The sequence below is a fragment of the Symphalangus syndactylus genome, chromosome 10 (assembly GCF_028878055.3).
Source record: "Symphalangus syndactylus isolate Jambi chromosome 10, NHGRI_mSymSyn1-v2.1_pri, whole genome shotgun sequence".
NCBI classification, from domain to species: Eukaryota; Metazoa; Chordata; class Mammalia; order Primates; family Hylobatidae; genus Symphalangus; species Symphalangus syndactylus.
Genome location: NC_072432.2, coordinates 135,075,084 through 135,093,115, shown reverse-complemented (window position 1 = coordinate 135,093,115; position 18,032 = coordinate 135,075,084). Strand labels below are relative to the sequence as shown.

General features: G+C 46.0%; 1 protein-coding gene across 8 annotated transcripts in view; it reads left to right on the top strand.

Moving 5' to 3' along the window:
- SLC20A2 (solute carrier family 20 member 2) overlaps positions 1–18,032 on the top strand; it is a 128,826-nt gene that overhangs the window by 64,522 nt on the left and 46,272 nt on the right. For 7 of the 8 annotated variants that reach the window (XM_055296087.2, XM_055296084.2, XM_055296081.2 and 4 more), the window contains 4 exons: positions 4,242–4,794; positions 10,968–11,108; positions 13,739–13,824; positions 16,829–16,925. In XM_055296087.2, the coding sequence (XP_055152062.2) occupies positions 4,506–4,794; positions 10,968–11,108; positions 13,739–13,824; positions 16,829–16,925 (613 nt within the window). In that variant the 5' untranslated portion in view covers positions 4,242–4,505. Of the gene's footprint in view, positions 1–4,241; positions 4,795–5,689; positions 5,825–10,967; positions 11,109–13,738; positions 13,825–16,828; positions 16,926–18,032 lie in introns of those variants that run through there. The other variant, XM_055296089.2, reaches the window with a different exon arrangement.

Sequence of the window (18,032 nt, the reverse complement as noted above, 5' to 3'; positions counted from 1 at the left end):
GGTGAGTCATTGAGGTGACTTGCCCGGGGTTGCATAGCCAGGAGCTGGCTGGACGGGAATGGACCTAGAGTCCCCGACTGCAGGTCCTGTGCTCATTGCCCTTCTCCACGCAGGAGAAATGAATGTTCCTTTTGTAACCACAGAGAGGAAAGAAGGTGGCAAGCCTTTCTCCTCAGGCAGGTGCTTGCTGGGCTTAGGCTGGTGGGCTGAGGGTGTGAGTGTGAAGAAGAAAAGCCGCGTTAAAGAGCATAGGCACAATTGTGGAAATGAGTTGTCTAAGACTGTTTAAGTAGGAGAGGGGATCTCCGGGCTGACACAGTGCCAAGGGGAACATCAAGGTGATTAACAACGTCCCCAAGCAAAACCAGGCTAGGGCGAAGCTGCTCGGGGCTTGTGCCAGCCGCTCTTCCCACCCAAGGCGCTCCTGTGGTTCACCTGTGAGTTTCATGAGTTTTGACAGCATGTACAGTAGTACAGCCACTGCCATATTCAAGGTGCACAGCAAGGGAGTCCTCCATTGAGACACACTAAACCGGCCGGGCACGGTGGCTCAAGCCTGTAATCCCAGCACTTTGGGAGGCTGAGGCGGGCGGATCACGAGGTCAGGAGATTGAGATCATCCTGGCTAACACGGTGAAACCCCGTCTCTACTAAAAATTAAAAAAAAAAAAAAAAAAAAATAGCCGGGCATGGTGGCGGGCGCCTGTTTAGTCCCAGCTACTCGGGAGGCTGAGGCAGGAGAATGGCGTGAACCCAGGAGGCGGAGCTTGCAGTGAGCCGAGATCACGCCACTGCACTCCAGCCTGGGTGACAGAGCGAGATTTCGTGTCAAAAAAAAAAAAAAAGACACAGTAAACCCGGCTAGTTCACCCAATCAAAAGCGCACCTGTGGTCAGACCCCATCCTAGCCCCAAAAAGTAAAACTAAAAACAATGCAAAAGAGAAGAAAAACCCACTCGGTTATTTTTCAGTTCTGTTCCATAAACCATCTATCCTCTCTCCACCCCCATGTTTAATCCACCATCTGGTCCTGTTGGATTTTGCCGCTGCAGTTCTCTTAAATCATCGTATTCTCTCCCACCCACCACTGTCCACAGCCTGGTCCCGGATGCCTCATCTCATGCCTAAGCCGTGCAGACTCATCCTCCGTGTTTTTGCTTGCCTTCTATCCAATGTGGTCGCCACACTGCAGCCAGAACGATCTTCTGGGCCGTGGTGTGGTGGCTCACGCCTGTAATCCCAGCACTTTGGGAGGTCAAGTGGAGTGGATCACCTGAGGTCAGGAGTTCAAGACCAGCCTGGCCAACGTGGTGAAACCCCATCTCTACAGAAATACAAAAAAATTAGCCAGGCATGAAGGCGGGTGCCTGTAATCCCAGCTACTCGGGAGGCCGAGGCGGGAGAATCTCTTGAACCCGGGAGGCAGAGGTTGTAGTGAGCCAAGATCATGCCACTGCACTCCAGCCTGGGTGACAGAGTGAGACTTTGTCTCAAACACAACAGAAAAATTCCTAAGTCTGGGCCAGACATGGTATCTCACACCCGTGATCCCAGCACTTTGGGAGGCCGAGGTAGGAGAATCACTTGAGGACAGGAGTTTGAGACCAGCCTGGGCAGCATAGGGCGACCCAGTCTCTACAAAAAATTTAAAAATTAGTAGGGTATGGTGGTGCACGCCTGTAGTCCCAACTACTGAGAAGGCTGAGGCAGGAGGATTGCTTGAGCCTGGGAGGTTAAGGCTGCAGTGAGCCATGCTTGTGCCACTGCATTCCGGCCTGGGTGACAGAGCAAAAAAAAAGAAAAGCCAAGTCTGGTCATGCCAATACCCTTCTCTGATTAAAACCCTTCGGTGGCACCCCACTGTCCACATGGTGGCCAGTCTTTAACCAGACCCTCCCGACCTTCATCCTGGTTCCCCTCACCCTGGCCTGCCTCCAGGCCCCTCCTTCCCACCATGAGAACCATCTGGAATGAGTGTCCCCCCCACCCCCCACACCAGGCCCAGTGTGACTCTGGCCGTGTGAGGTCTCAGGTGAGCCTTTGCTGCCTGCTACACCACGTCCTACCGGCTGTGCTCTCACGACACTGTGTGGCACCGTCTCCTGCCTGCATAGTTCTTGTCACCAGTTTATAGACATTTATGTGTTGCTATGATTAGTGTCTGTTTCCTTCACTGGACTTCCCAGATGTGCCAGGACCACATCCATTTTTGTTCATTGCTGTATTTCTCAATCAATAATTGAATATTGTTCATGTTTGCCCTATTGGCAAGGTAGCCCAGCAAACAAGATTTTATCAATAATTTGTTTATATCTTGAGATAGATCATACTGGCCCCAAGTTTTTAAAGTTTTGATTTTCATGCATTGATTTAGTGTGCCTGTCATATTAATAAAATACTCTTTCAATGGAATGTTGTCTTTTGCCCTTAGAGTGGTCTTTTCATTTGTCTCACTTGAGATCTGAATCTCCAAAATTGCAAAGGCTGAAAAATCTTAGAAATGATAACAACTATCAGTGTATATTTTCTGTTTCATTGTGTGCCTATAGCATTGCACGTCAACGATGCTCAATATGTTTGTAGATTTGTTTATTAATATTTTCATTTGAAAAGCATGTAACAGTATACAGTTTGGGGAAGAAAGGGAAAAAATTGTCTATAACCTTACTGTTCAACCTCTGTTATAATTTTAGTATATATCCCTTGGTATTTTTATATGCATTATTATTTTTTATTTTTGAGATGGAGTCTCGCTGTGTCACCCAGGCTAGAGTGCAGTGGCATGATCTTGGCTCACTGCAACCTCTGCCTCCCAGGTTCAAGCGATTCTCTGGCTGGGATTACAAGCATCTGCCACCAGGCCCAGCTAATTTTTGTAGTTTTAGTAGAGATGGGGGTTCACCATGTTGGCCAGGCTGGTCTTGAACTCCTGACCTCAAGTGATTCACCCACCTCGGCCTCCCAAAGTTCTGAGATTATAGGCATGAGCCAGTACACCCGGCCTTTTATATGCATTTTCAACATTGCCATAATCACAGTGTACATAAAATTGTGTGTCCTGATTTTTCCCTTTAAATAACCTTATTGGTGGGTCAAATTATTATATTGTATATGGTGTGGTATTTATTCAGTTCAACTCAATAAGCATTTATATGCTTGATACCATTCAAAGAAAATATACAGTGCCTTGTCTTTCCAATAATAGAATACCATAATTACGAAGCTTGCAGTGACATTTTTATTTCATGGATGTATCTGGTGGCATCTCCTCTCCCTCCCAGAAGCAGGAACAGTGGCATGGGGGAGGGGCTGCTCCTTCTGGGGTCAAGGAAGGCCTCTCTTAACGGTGACATTTGAGCAGGGACCTGAATGCAGGGAGGAGGGAGCTGTGCAGCTGTGGGGGGAGATTCTTCCTGCAGAGGGATCCTTGGGTACAAAAGCCCTGAGGTGAGAGTGTGCCTGGTCTTTCCAAGGGATTGCAAGGGGACAGTGACACAAGGGCATTGTGAGGGAGGGGAGAGGAGCTGAGGCCAGTGAGCTGTGAGGAGGCCTGAAGGGTCTTCCTGACCCTGCTGGGGCCTCTAGCTTTTCCTCCTAGTGAGATGGGATAGTGGCGTCGTGATAGAATTGCCTCATTCTCTAGGCTTCTCTGTTCCTCTCTGGGGCCTGTCAGTTCCTGCCTTGGTCACCCTCCAGATGAGTGACCTCTCTCGCCAGGCCTGTAAACTCTCCCAGACACATGCATGATAATATACTGTGCTCATTGCTTATGCGTAAATGTGGAGGTGGGTCGTTGGTCACACCCAGCGGTGTCACAGACTCAGATTTGGTTATTGCTGTTCCAGGAAACTGGGCACATTCCCCATATTTGAAAAACCATGCAACTAAATTTCTCATTTCTTAATCTTTTGCTCATTTGAGGCAATTGTTCCTGTCTGAAAATAATGACCAAATATGTTTTTCTGATTGCATGAAAAATGTAACCTAGTAAGGATTACTATTAGTCTGTAATTATTAAGCATGCTTCAACTCCTGACAATTCTAGAAACCAGGTTTTTTTGTTGCTTTTGGTTGGGGGTGGTTATCCTAATTATAATCTTCCTTGAATTGCTTTATGGTTAGGTCTGTCACATGCCAAAGTTAGAGCCCATTAGCAGGCTTAAAACATTTATTTCTGAAAGAACAAACTGTTAACAGGTTGCTGAGTATAATTGATTTCTTTTGTTTCCTTTCTGCTACAGGAGGAGACATCACAGCTTTCCCAGATCGGGAGGAAAAATATGGAATGTGTTTTACCGCTGACTGAACACAACCAAATGAACTGTCCTGACAGTAGTTTGCAAACCAGCAGCTAGCAGTTTGTCCAGCCTCTAACATTGTCCAGCACTTTCCAGAGCAAACTCACTGTTTACAAGAACTCTTGGCCTTACGAAGTTTATAACCTCAAGATTTGTTTATTTAAAATATTCCTGCAAAAGAAAAGTACTCGGCACCCACTTTCCAAAATGGCCATGGATGAGTATTTGTGGATGGTCATTTTGGGTTTCATCATAGCTTTCATCTTGGCCTTTTCTGTTGGTGCAAACGATGTTGCCAACTCCTTTGGTACAGCCGTGGGCTCTGGTGTGGTGACCTTGAGGCAGGCTTGCATTTTAGCTTCAATATTTGAAACCACCGGCTCCGTGTTATTAGGAGCCAAAGTAGGAGAAACCATTCGCAAAGGTATCATTGACGTGAACCTGTACAACGAGACGGTGGAGATGCTCATGGCTGGGGAAGTTAGTGCCATGGTTGGTGAGTAGCCCCTTCTCTACACCGATGGGACATCCACCCACGGACCCGCTTCCCTGCAGTACTTTGCCCATATCCATAAATGTGATTTTTGCTTTGGCTTTTCAAAAACTGGTTGGATGTTTCATATTTACTCTCTTATTTTTGCTTTCTGCATATTAATTTATGATTTTTAAAGTGTTTAAATATCAGGCAACCATTTATTTTCTGAACTTTTGAGCAAACTTGGTTGCTAAAATAGATTTCAGCTAAGTGAATACTTTTCAGAAAGTACAGAAAAAGACCTTTGTAGAACAGCGCTTTATTATTTTAGAGTTGTTTGAAGGTTGTCTAAGTGAATGTGTTTTCAAGGTTGACGTATGAAATTTCCAGGAAGGTTGATTTAGATTTTTTTCTTAAGGTTTTTCATCAATTAGGAGACAATGTTTTGAAAACTTGGATGTCAAAAATAATATTTATTAGTCTAACTTTTATATTCACAGTTTAAGTTCTAAAGAAGTTACCAAATCTTAAGTGCGTGTCTTTCAAGGAATTCTGGTCTCTTACATTATTTGTCATCCTTTTGTTGGCTTTTGTTTTGATTTTCTGTTCTACCTCTGGGAGCTCCATTTGGTATGTTTGTTTTGTTTTCCGGCCAAAAAATAATGTGCGTGTTGCCTGGTGATAGCATGACCTTTTACTGAAGTTTCAAGTTGTCTAGATGAAGTGTGGAGGTGTGTGAACTGTGTGAATAAGCAGAGTGGCTGGTTGGACACAGTGATGTCCCCATGGCCTAGGCGGACACAGATCCCGGCCCTATGGGTCTTCCCATCACCACCCTCGCTACGACAGAAAAGAACCTTCCGGGCAGGCGTGTGTTAAGTGCAGCTGACAGGATTCTTTTTCTGCTTGCCTCTAGGTAGAGATGACGACACAACAGACAGCTGATGTATACGGGTAATTTGGTTAGGGAGAAGAGGGTTAGAGAGGAATTCTACCACCTTCTGCTTTCAACAGGACATATCCTCTTGTAGGAAGAGTCCTGCAGCAGGAGGTAAGATGCTGGTGTACTAAGAATACAGCCACATTCCCCCGAGTTCTTTATTTTGTCACTTACATTTTTTCTTTTCTTTTTTTTTTTGAGACAGAGTCTTGCTCTGTGGCCCAGGCTAGAGTGCAATGGCGTGATCTCCACTCACTGCAACCTCCACCTCCTGGGTTCAAGCTATTCTCTCACCTCACCCTCCGGAGTAGCTGAGACTAAAGGCATGTGCCACCACACCCGGCTAATTTTTGTATTTTTAGTAGAGACAGGGTTTCACCATGTTGGCCAGGCTAGTCTTGAACTCCTGACCTCAAGCAATCCACCCGCCATCGCCTCCCAAAAAGTGCTGGGATTACAGATGTGAGCCACCACACCTGGCCTGTCACTTGCATTTCTAAAACACCCGGAATTTAGAGATTATTGACCAAGTTCACAATGGCCCAATCTCATGTTGTTACGAGGTGTCTGATAAGAAGCAGCATGTTGTACTAAGGAATTGCATATTCACCAAGCACTGCAGGCCAGTAACACACACCAGGGAGCTCCTACTTCTCAGCTTGACGCTTTGTGTTGTAAAGATGTCAGGTTCAACTTTGGGAGGCCCCCGAGACGGGCGGACCACTTGATCCCAGGAGTTTGAGACCAGTCTGGGCAACATAGGGAGACCCTGTCTCTACAAAAAAATTTAAAAATTAGCTGGGCATGGTGGCACATGCCTGTAGTCCTAGCTGCTTGGAAGGCTGAAGTGGGAGGATTGCTTGAGCCCAGGAGGTTGAGGCTGCAGTGAGTTGTGATTGTGCCACTGCCCTCCAGCGTGGGCGACATAGCCAGACGCTGTCTCAAAAAAAAAAAAAAAAATCAGGTTCAAGATCACTTTTATTCCAACAACTATAGTCATTATTGAATGAATCATGGAACATATGTATATCTCAGCATAGTCAGAGATAATGGAAATTTCCCTTAGAAAAATAACCGTTCTTTGTAAAATTCACCTTTTTAGTTGTGATAGATATCCAAGATTTAATTCCATCAAGTGGAAATTAAGATTTTTCTAGTCAGGAAAATCTGACTAGATGTGTTGAAAGTATGGGACAAATCAAGAAAAACACTGACAAAATTAAATCTTTTTTTTTTTTTTTTGAGACAGAATCTCGCTCTGTTGCCCAGGCTGGAGTGCAGTGGCATAATCTTGGCTCACTGCAACCTCTGCCTCCCAGGTTCAAGCGATTCTCCTGCCTCAGCCTCCTGAGTAGTTGGGATTACAGGCACCAACACCACACCCAGCTAATTTTTGTATTTTTGGTAGAGATGGGGTTTCACCATGTTAGTCAGGCTGGTCTCCAACTCCTGACCTGGTGATCCTCCCATCTTGGCCTCCCAAAGTGCTGGGATTATAGGCGTGAGCCACCACACCCGACCACAAAGTTAAATCTTAACTGAAGTTTTTCGTTTTGATGGATAAACTTTAGAGGCATGGTTCTGCTTATTAAAGAAATTTGTTAGGGAAGCCACGCTGAAGACCTCCGTGTGACAGGAGGGTTCATGAACAGGGGCCTCATCTGCTCACTCTTCCTGCAGACGGGATAACTTGTTTCATTTCTCCGTTCCCCACCCCTGGTGTTTGGCTCTTTACTGAAAGAATGAAGGATACTTACCTCAACTAGAATTTGGGTTTACCAAAGCAATTTGGGGTTTTGCTTGAATAACTTGATTTTGTTTGCTTTGGTTTTTGAACTTTTTTTTTTTTGGTATGTGGTTAAATGAATCTCAAAGCTTATTTTGTTGGGAATTTGTATGAGTTACCTAGATTCGTAAAATCGGGTTCTTTGCCCTGGGAGCTATAAATTTAAGATGGTAGTGTAATTACCATTGGCGAAAACCACAGCTGATTCTGTCCAGATGCCTGAATTCTCCAGTCTTCCTCTTCTAAATCCAACAGTCCTTTTTTCTTCTCCCTCTCTCCCTCTGTCCTTAATTCTATTCTGTTTGCTTCTTTTGTTTTCTCTGTTAGTCACTTCTCCCCAAGCACCTGGGCGTCTGTGCTTCCTGACAGAGTTGGTTAGAGTTAAGGTGGTTGGGTAGAAATTATTGCTGCCAGTGAAACGTCCTGAACAAGTCATCTTGTGGGACTGGCTCAGCCCTAAAGCAGTAGTCTGTCCATTTTATAGGAAACCACCAATGGTTCCAAAAATCTGAGAATTCAAAACTCTGCATCTTTTTTTGTGGAAAGACCCACACTAGCACAAACGAGCCAGCTCCTCGAACCCCTCAAGAAGCGCACAGCCCCCTTCCAGCTCCCTCTGCCCAGCCACACTCTGCCACCCCACCCCTGCCCGGCAGCCTCCCTGGAGCCTGAGCTTTGCTCTGCCGTTTCTTTCACCTGCACAGGAATGGCCGCCTCTGAGATGCCCATCAACCCACTTTGCCTAGGTCGTGTCTTGCACTCTTATCCCATGCTTCATCTCTTCCCTCTGTCAGATGCCATTATCTTACATTAAAGTATGTCTTTTTCCCTCTGTTCTTCCTGACACTAATGTGATCCCGTTTGTCTTCAGACACCCCTGAGGCTGAGGTGCTATCATCTACTCCCAGGCCCTCTTGCAGGTATTTCCTGGCCCCACCAGGCCCTCCCTCAGCTGTCCCCTCTCTCCTCCCCTCCCTGCTATCCTCTCTCCTCCTTCTTCCCTCTCACAGGTGGTCCCATTACCCCCTACCTTTCTTTACAAACTCTCCTCCTCCAGGATGTATTTTGTAAAGTCAGCCACAGAAAATATAGCAGCTTTCAGGAAGGACAAATCTTATGGTCTGAATTCAGTTGGGTGGGTTGATATCATTGTCTCACATCATGAGATTATTTTCATTGTAAGAATATAGGCCGGGAGCAGTGGCTCACGCCTGTAATCCCAGCACTTTGGGAGGCCAAGGCAGGCGGATCATGAGGTCAGGAGATTGAGACCATCTTGGCTGACGCGGTGAAACCCCATCTCTACTAAAAATACAAAAAATTAGCTGGGCGTAGTAGTGGGCACCTGTAGTCCCAGCTATTCAGGAGGCTGAGGTGGGAGAATGCCGTGAAACCGGGAGGCAGAGCTTGCAGTGAGCTGAGATTGCGCCTGGGTGACAGAGCAAGACTCCGTCTAAAAAAAAAAAAAAAAAAGAATATAAACCATATCATGTATTTTCTAAGCTATGAATCCGTGCTAGGAAACGTGCTCCAAACCCTGGCTTTTGTTTTAAAACCACTAGTCCCCGAGGAGCCCAGGGCTCAGATGTGGAGGCTTAAGGACGTGTCCACGGGTAGGCCTGGCGCTGCCATGGAGCCTGATACAGGTTTGGCAGCACAAGGCTGGCCCCTTCTCCTCCCAACACACGCCTTAAGGATTGACACAGGATCACAGCCGGCCTCAGCTCAAAGGTCAGCACGCCTAGCACTCATGGGAGCAGCTGTGTGTGTTGCTTCGTAGACTGGGTCCTGCACAGCCATAAATGATACTCCTGCAACTCAGATGCCTTTGAAGGAAATGCCAGGGGTCCCCTGAAAAGTGCTGCTGCTGCCAGGCAACCAGGTTTCCAGAATTAACGTTTGGGATTAATAACGTGCCCAGCTTATCAGCCAGGCCCTTTGTTCCCCTACAGTTCCATGGGAGCTTTTCAACAACTGCTTCTGAAAGTGATCTCTCCCGGTTGATGCTTTTAATACTCACTACAAAATCTGATCTGCTTATGAAAATATTTGAAGTGAACTGTAGCCTAGAAAAACATTAAACCTAGAAAAGAGTTGGTGAAATTGAGGTAAAAGGACACAAAGCCAATACTAATGAGAACCTCTTAACAACGAGGAATCAGACACACAAATGAAAGGTCCAACATTCTGGGTAGGATCTGAGAGCAGATGCCCAAATTTGGGTTAAATATCATAGTTATTTCTCATAGGAGAGGCACCATCAAAAAGCAGTATGGGCTGGGTCAGTGGCTCACTGCCCCCAGTGAGCCTGTCATCCCAGCGCTTTGGGAGGCCGTGGTGGGAGAATGGCTTGAGCCCGGGAGTTCAAGACCAGCCAGGGCAACATAGCAAGTCCCCCGTCTCTGCAAAAAAATTTTAATAATTAGCTGAGTGTGGCAGCTCATGCCTGTAATCCAGGGCTTTGGGAGGCTGAAGCAGGAGGATTGCTTAAGGCCAGTTCAAAACCAGCCTGGGTAACATAGCAAGATCCTGTCTCTGCCAAAAAAATTAAAAATTAACCAGGTGTGGTGGTGCACACTTGTAATCTCAGCTACTTGGGAGGCTGAGACAGGAGGATCATTTGAGTCCAGGAGTTTAAGGCTGCAGTGAGCCATGATTGTGCCGCTGTACTCCAGCCTGGGCAAGAGTGAGACCCTGTCTCTACAAAAGAAGAAAAGGAAAGCAAAGAAAAAAGCAACATGGTATTATACTCTCTTATAAAGATAATATGACCTAGCCAATATCTGGTCCTTTTCATTATGTGACTGTAAGGCAGAACTACAAAAAAATCTTTTCCCAATATATTGCCTTTCTTATTTTTCTGTGTTCATTCGAGACTTTAATCTCTTGCTTAGTTTTGGCCAAACTTCACCCCAGAACAAGTTCATCCACAGCACCCTCACTGAAAAGTGACAAGGGCAGTCAGTGTGTAGCACCAGGAGACTTTCCTTTAAATGCATAATCTGGCCGGACACGATGCCTCACGCCTGTAATCCCAGCATTTGGGAGGCCAAGGCGGGTAGATCACTTGAGGTTAGGAGTTCGAGACCAGCCTGGCTAACATAGTGAAACTCCATCTTTACTAAAAATACAAAAATTAGCCAGAGGGCTCGCTTGAACCCAGGAGGCAGAGGTTGCAGTGAGCTGAGATCAGGCCACCGCACTTCAGCCTTGGCAACAGAGCGGGACTGGCTTCAAAAAATAAATAAATAACCATCATCCCTGTCCCCTCTGTGTTGAGGAAGGCAGAAGCGTTCCCTTAACTGAAGTTAATTGAGTGATTTTTGTCCAGGCTGTAGCGCTTTGTAAAGAAACGATTCACAGAAAATTAAACTCTGGGAGATGTTATGGAAAACATTTGGATTTCTTCCCTTGGTGTCTGCACCTCTGTACTCTGTATCTGATGGTTTTTTGTCCTTCGATCTGTAGGTTCCGCTGTGTGGCAGCTGATCGCTTCCTTCCTGAGGCTTCCAATCTCAGGAACGCACTGCATTGTGGGTTCTACTATAGGATTCTCGCTGGTCGCAATCGGTACCAAGGGTGTGCAGTGGATGGAGCTTGTCAAGATTGGTAATTGGCATTTTCTTTTACCTATAAGAAGGAAAGTTTACATTTTCTAGAATAAGTTTTATTACAAGTTATTTTTTATTTTTTGACCCAGAGTGTCACTCTGTTGCCAGGCTGGAGTGCAGTGGCACAATCTCGGCTCACTGCAACCTCCACCTCCCGGGTTCAAGCCATTCTCCTGCCTCAACCTCCCGAGTACCTGGGACTACAGGCGCACGCCACCATGCCTGCTAATTTTTGTATTTTTAGTAGAGACGAGGTTTCACCGTGTTGGCCTGGATGATCTTAATCTCTTGACCTCATGATCGGCTGGCCTTAGCCTCCCAAAGAGCTGGGATCAGAGGCATGAGCCACCATGCCCAGCCACAAGTTAATTTTATATCTTTTTCTTCAAATGTTAAGGTTTAAAAGACCTAGATGGGCCAGACGCGGTGGCTCACGCCTGTAATCACAGCACTTTGGGAGGTCAAGGCAGTCAGATCACCTGAGGTCAGGAGTTCAAGACCAGCCTGGCCAACATGGTTCAACCCCGTCTCTACAAAAATACAAAAATTAGCCAGGCATGATGGCAGGTGCCTGTAATCCCAGCTACTCGGGAGGCTGAGGCAGGAGAATCACTTCAACCTGGGAGGTAGAGTTTGCAGTGAGCCCGGATTGAGTCAGTGCACTCCAGCCTGGGCAACAAAGCAAGACTCCGTCTCAAAAAAAAGACGTAGATGGTATGAGTAATGCATTTTCCCTTAAAAATTCCTGTTTTTTGTTTTGTTGTTTTGTTTTGTAGAGATGGAGTCTCGCTCTGTCACCCAGGCTGGAGTGCTAGAGTGCAGTGGCGCAATCTCGGCTCACTGCATCCTCCGCCTCCCGAGTTCAAGCAGTTCTCTTGCCTCAGCCTCCCGAGTAGCTAGGATTACAGGCACATGCCACCACGCCCAGCTAATTTCTTTTGTATTTTAGTACAGACGGGGTTTCACCATGTTGCCCAGGCTGGTCTCGAACTCCTGACCTCAGGCAATCCGCCTGCCTCAGCCTGCAAAAGTGCCAGGATTACAGGCGTGAGCCACCGGCCTGGCCAAAGTTCCTGTTAATAGAGATAGTGAACTATTATGTGCTAGACAGTTGTTTAACTCTATTCTTTGGAAATGTTACCTTGTCATCCAGCTTTGGAAATCACCCTCTGTTATTCCCAGGCAGGTAAGAAATGTACTAGACTGAAGTCAGTCTGTAGGTTAGAGAAAGACTGAGCACAAGTGAGGAAGATGCCTGGAATCCAGGAGTTCATAGTCTTGGGGAAGCCTCAGAGTGAGCCACGTGTTATGTCCCTGCATTCAACAGATCATCCAGGCCAGGCACAGTGGCTCAGGCCTATAATTCCAACACTTTGGGAGGCCAAGGCAGGAGGATTGCTTTAGCCCAGGAGTTCGAGACCATCCTGAGCAACATAGCAAGACCCCATCTTTACAAAAAAAAATAAAATAAAGAAAATTAGCCTGGTGTGATGGTGTGCACTTGTAGTCCCAGTTACTGAGGAGGCTGAGGTGGGAGGATCACTTGTGCCTCAGAGGTTGAGGCTGCAGTGAGCCATGATTATGCCACTGCACTCCAGCCCCTGGGTGACAGAGCAAGACTCTGTCTTTAAAAAAAAAAAAAAAAAAAAAAAAGGTCATCCAGCCTGCCCTTTGGAAAGAAACACTCTGCCAAGTGTCCTCTCTACCTTGTAAGCCTGCACCCATTCTCAGGTGTCTAACAAGTTAGTGCCTGGCTCTGCTTTTAGCAAGAGGTAAATCCATTCACCTCCACAAATACCAACCCACCCATCGTGAACGGTACTCTTTCACTCCATTTCCATATTCTGGGTTACTCAATTTTTTACAAGAATCATGATGGCCTTAGGAGTCCTGGGTCAAACGGGATCCCTGAGCTGCCAGGCAGGGGCAGAAACCACAAGGAAACCCACCTTCCATCCCAGGCTTCTAGAACAGTGGTTCTCAACTCCGGCTGTACTTTAGAATGACCCGGGGAAGTGATTTAAAAATACCAATGCTCGTACCCCATTTCCAACCTTTTAAATCAGAATTCTGGGGGTCCAGCCAGGGCCAAACGAGTGTTTGAAAACGCCCCAGATGGTTCCACTGTGCAGCCAGAAGCGGGAACTACTTGGCTAGAGGCTAAAAGTTTCAGAGTTCCAACAGTTAGATGGCAGGAATGAAAGTACCCGGCTGGCCTTGGCAAAGGAAATGGAAGTTGGCCCAGCTTTTAAATAACCCTTACTGTTGGAACAGCGACCGAGTCTCCATATGTGTTGATAAGAAGGGCAGGCAGAAGGACTCTGTGGGAGGCAGGACTCAGGATGCTGTCTTCTGAGGCCCGAGCTTGGGGCAGGGGTTTCTTGACCCTGCATCGGCAGTGTGGTCAGTGGTGCGTAACTGTGTATTAATGTCTGAGTGTGGCCACAGATGTGTGAAGGTCAGCTCTGCCAAGTCACACGGCTGTTAGGTTCTGAAGTCAAAGTAAATAATTCTGGAAATACTTATGAATGTATGTAATACATTTTGCTTATCATTGTGTTCTACAAATAGGACCATAATTATGAATGAATTTTAACATTCATTTGATTTTTTTTTTTAATTATTCAGTTGCTTCTTGGTTTATATCTCCACTGTTGTCTGGTTTCATGTCTGGCCTGCTGTTTGTACTCATCAGAATTTTCATCTTAAAAAAGGTAAGTGGGGCTGCTACCTTTAATTAAATCTTAAGAACTAATTTTGGCTCTACTCAGTAGAAATTAATAATGAGAGGGGTTGGAGGAATAATTGTATTCATACATTGTTGAGGCACAGCACCCTGCAGTTAGCATCAGATGTTATTATAAATAGCCAGAAAGAGCCAAGGTAAATCACCCAGAGATTCCCCAGAAACAAGCACTGCAAATAGTGTTTCTTGGCTCTGTACTTTAGTTCATTAATCAGCACTCCCAGGAGTTGTGCTGAGACCTCAAAAAGAAAAGGTAATTATTTCCTGAATGTTAAGCAGAATAGAATGAGATAGTGTTAAGATTTTGAAACTGTCATTAAAAAACAGCTGGAGAATTTCCTTACCTAAATGTGAAGGTGTTTTCCTTTTTTTTTTTTTTAATGGAGAGAGCAAGCTTGAAACACTGACTCAATTTGAGAAAAGGATAAAAAGAAGGAAATATACCTATTGGGTACATCTTGTCTAAAAAAAAATTAGTGCTTACTAAGATCAGTGTTCTAGACACAAAACGTGGCTATCTTCTTTTGTTTGGCGGTCACGGGGTTGCTGCAGTGTTTGATAAACATCGAGTGCACCCTTCCTCTGCAGGCAGGGACGTACCCTCCAGGCTGTACCTTGCTTGGAAGCTAGCACAACCCTTTTCTTGCAGCCTTGCTTGGCCGTCTGTTGAAGGGTCCATTCTCTCGGAGAGCACCAACTTGCCCTCCTCGTTTCTCACCCTTCCTTCTCCTGGGACCAGGCACACTCATATTCACATCTTGGAAGGCACACCCCTCTCTAGCCTGCCAGCCTTCACCCCTCCCCTCCTGTCTCTGGAATCCATGCTCACCTGGCAAGCCCTACTCAGCCCTTAGGTGTCACTTCCTAGGAAGCTGCTCCTCTCCTCCCCTCCCCCACGTTCGCCTGGTCCCCTCTCTTTTGAGGTCTGACCACAGTCCACCTTGCCATCACGGCACTTAGCATGTCATATGGTGCTGCATTTCTTGCTTAGTTGCCTGTTCACTATTTGACTGTAACATCTGTGAGAGCAGAAACCATGACTGCCCTGGCCACTTCTGTATTCTAGGGCCCAGCACTGTGCTTAGCACTTACAAGACACTTGGTAAATATTTAGGAGGGAATAACAGATGCTTGGATGAGTGGCAGATGATGGAGGGATGGATAGATGGAAAGGAGGGAGGGAGAGAGAGAAAGGAAGTGGAGGGAAGAAAGGAGACAGGTCAAACAAGAAGTCGGTCAATGAGTTTCAAGAATAAGTTATTTTAGGCCAGGCGCGGTGGATCACTTGAGGTCAGGAGTTCGAGACCAGCCTGGCAAACATAGCAAAACCCCATCTCTACTAAAAATACAAAAAGTTAGCCCAGCGTGGTGGTGCATGCCTGTAGTCACAGCTACTTTGGAGGCGGAGGCACAAGAATCGCTTGAACGCTGGAGGCAGAGGTTGCAGTGAGCCAAGATTGCACCACTACACTCCAGCCTGGGCGACAGAGTGGGTCTCCGTCTAAAAAAAAAAGATATTTGAAAAAACATACGGTGATTTAATTGAAAACATAGACTCGGGACTGTCCACCTGCAGAAGTTATTGGTTGGGAATCTCTCTTTAGCAACTCTTATCCCTAAGAAAACAATGCTGTGGAAACCAGAGGTCATAGGTGTTGAGCCTCCCAGCATTTTGTTTTCAGTTCATCCTGGGTTCTTTTCACGTGATACATCACAGATGATCATAACTGGCTGTGTCACTCATGCCAGGCTCCAGCCCATTAATCTTGGTGTTTGCCACATGGCAGCCTCCCCTGCCTGGTCTGATGTGACACTCCCACACTTGAGTCTCATTCTGCCCTGCTCTTGCTGCATCACGCCTCACTGCATTCAACTCGAGCCTCTTGACAAGTTTTCTTGGCTCCTTGAGACATTCCAGAACAGCTCCTTGATGGGCTGTACTGTTCTGCAAACATACTTGACTTCCAGGCGCGTTTGCCTTTGGCAGTAGCAGTCTTTGAGATGCTTATCCATACTTCTGCTGCTCTCATCGATTTTTAGACCTAATTTTCCTTTTATCATGGCAGATAGCATGTTCATGTGAATGTGGCCTCCGTGGTTATTAGAAGTTGGTCCCTTTTTGAATTATTTGAGCCACATCTGTGTGCCAGTGTTACATTGATGGGAGTTCCTGGCCCATATTTTTACTTCAAAATTCTCTGTAGATCTGCTAAAAACTCTAAATACCTGATATTCTCTCAGATGTTATTTAACTGAAAACATGTGCAGTACCATTCTTGTTGAACTTACTAGATTTAGGGAGTGTTGTAGCAGAAGCCTAAAGTAGTTAATAAATGTCGAATGGCAAATAAATTATTCAACAAGGAACCGCAGTTCTTTTTAACTTCTAATAGTTGAAGGTTAAATACTATACCTTGTGAAAAGATTCAGAAATTCATAGCACATGGTAACATAGCTAAGATGCATTGTGTAATAGAATGTTATAAAATCTCATGGTAATGCAGTGATGCTGAAGTCATCTGACTCTCTTAGAGGATGCTTGGAGGTTGGAATCTCAAATTATTTTTGAATGTAGCCAGTTAGGGCCAAACCTGGACTTGGCTGTAGTGAGGCTACGGGTTTTGAGGAAGGAGATGCTGAGCTCTGGGCTTTGGTCCTCCAGAACCGGCTTGACCCAACAGTTCTTTTCTGCTTCCAAGTCTGACATCAGCTCATGTGATTCCAGGGCTTTAATGCGTCTGCTGGCCACAACAGTGGGCTCTTTGACATTGCATTTGTGTGGGAGAGATGGCCCCAGCCAATGCCATTTCTGTAGAAGTGGAGCAGATCACAGGCAGTGACAACGCCCATCCATTTGGCCACACTGGGGTTTGGGAAGAGTTTCTTGTAACAGGATTTTGTATCATTTTGTCTGTGTTGGCTCCAAATGCTGCTGGGATCCTGACCTCCCACTCTGTCTCCTTGTCCCACAGGAAGACCCTGTTCCCAATGGCCTCCGGGCACTCCCAGTATTCTATGCTGCTACCATAGCAATCAATGTCTTTTCCATCATGTACACAGGAGCGCCAGGTAAGGATCCCTTGGAAGCATACTCCAGGGGCAAAGTACATTGTATGCTAACAGTATCGGTTTATTTGGTGCTGGTATTGTTGGCTGACAGTAAAAAGCATTACTCATGGTCATTATGGAATAGGTGCTGGAGTTGTTGGCTGATAGTAAAATGCATTACTCATGGTCATTATAGAATAGTAAAAAGAGTGGTAAATGCATTTATTTGTCTTAATTAAATACCCAAGCGATATGTAGAGTACAAAGGCAGCAGACTTTCAAGTTAGAAAAAAAAATTAAATCCCCACTCTGCCGTTTACGCAGCTGTGTTGCCACCATAGCTCTGAGCCTCAGAACGTGATCTAATCCCACATGCCTACAGGGTTGTGCAGGGGTCAGGAGACGGTGTGGAACACCTGGGGCCATGCCTGGCACCCGGTGAGTGGGACAGTCCACACATCAGCAATGCCCAGCGGAGCTCTAAAACCGTTCACAGCACAGAGTACAGACCCCTGGAAATATCAGACCAGTTAATCCAGAGACTAGAAGCCATGCTTTGTTTTTTTAGATACTGAAGCCAATGATGATTTTCTTTGCTGAATTACTCCTTTCCTTGTCATTCTCATGGATTTTGTTGTTGTTTTTTATGGTTTTTTTTGTTTGTTTTTTTTTTGAGACAGAGTCTCACTCTGTCACCCAGGCTGGAGTGCAATGGCACAATCTTGGAACACTGCAACCTCCGCCTCCCAGGTTCAAGCGATTCTCCTGCCTTAGCCTCCTTAGTAGCTGGGATTACAGGCGCACACTACAGGGTTTCACTATGTTGGCCAGGCTGGTCTCGAACTCCTGACCTTGTGATCCGCCCGCCTCGACCTCCTAAAGTGCTGGGATTACAGGCGTGAGCCACTGCGCCTGGCCGCTTTTGTTCTTTTGTATAAAGTTTCAGAGGTTTTTTATGGAGGGGATTAAAAATTATTTCTTTATTTTATTTTTGAGACAGAGGCTCTCTCTGTTGCCCAGGCTGGAGTGCAGTGGTGCTATCTTGGCTCACTGCAAGCTCTGCCTCCCGGGTTCATGCCATTCTCCTGCCTCAGCCTCCCGAGTAGCTGGGACTACAGGCGCCCGCCT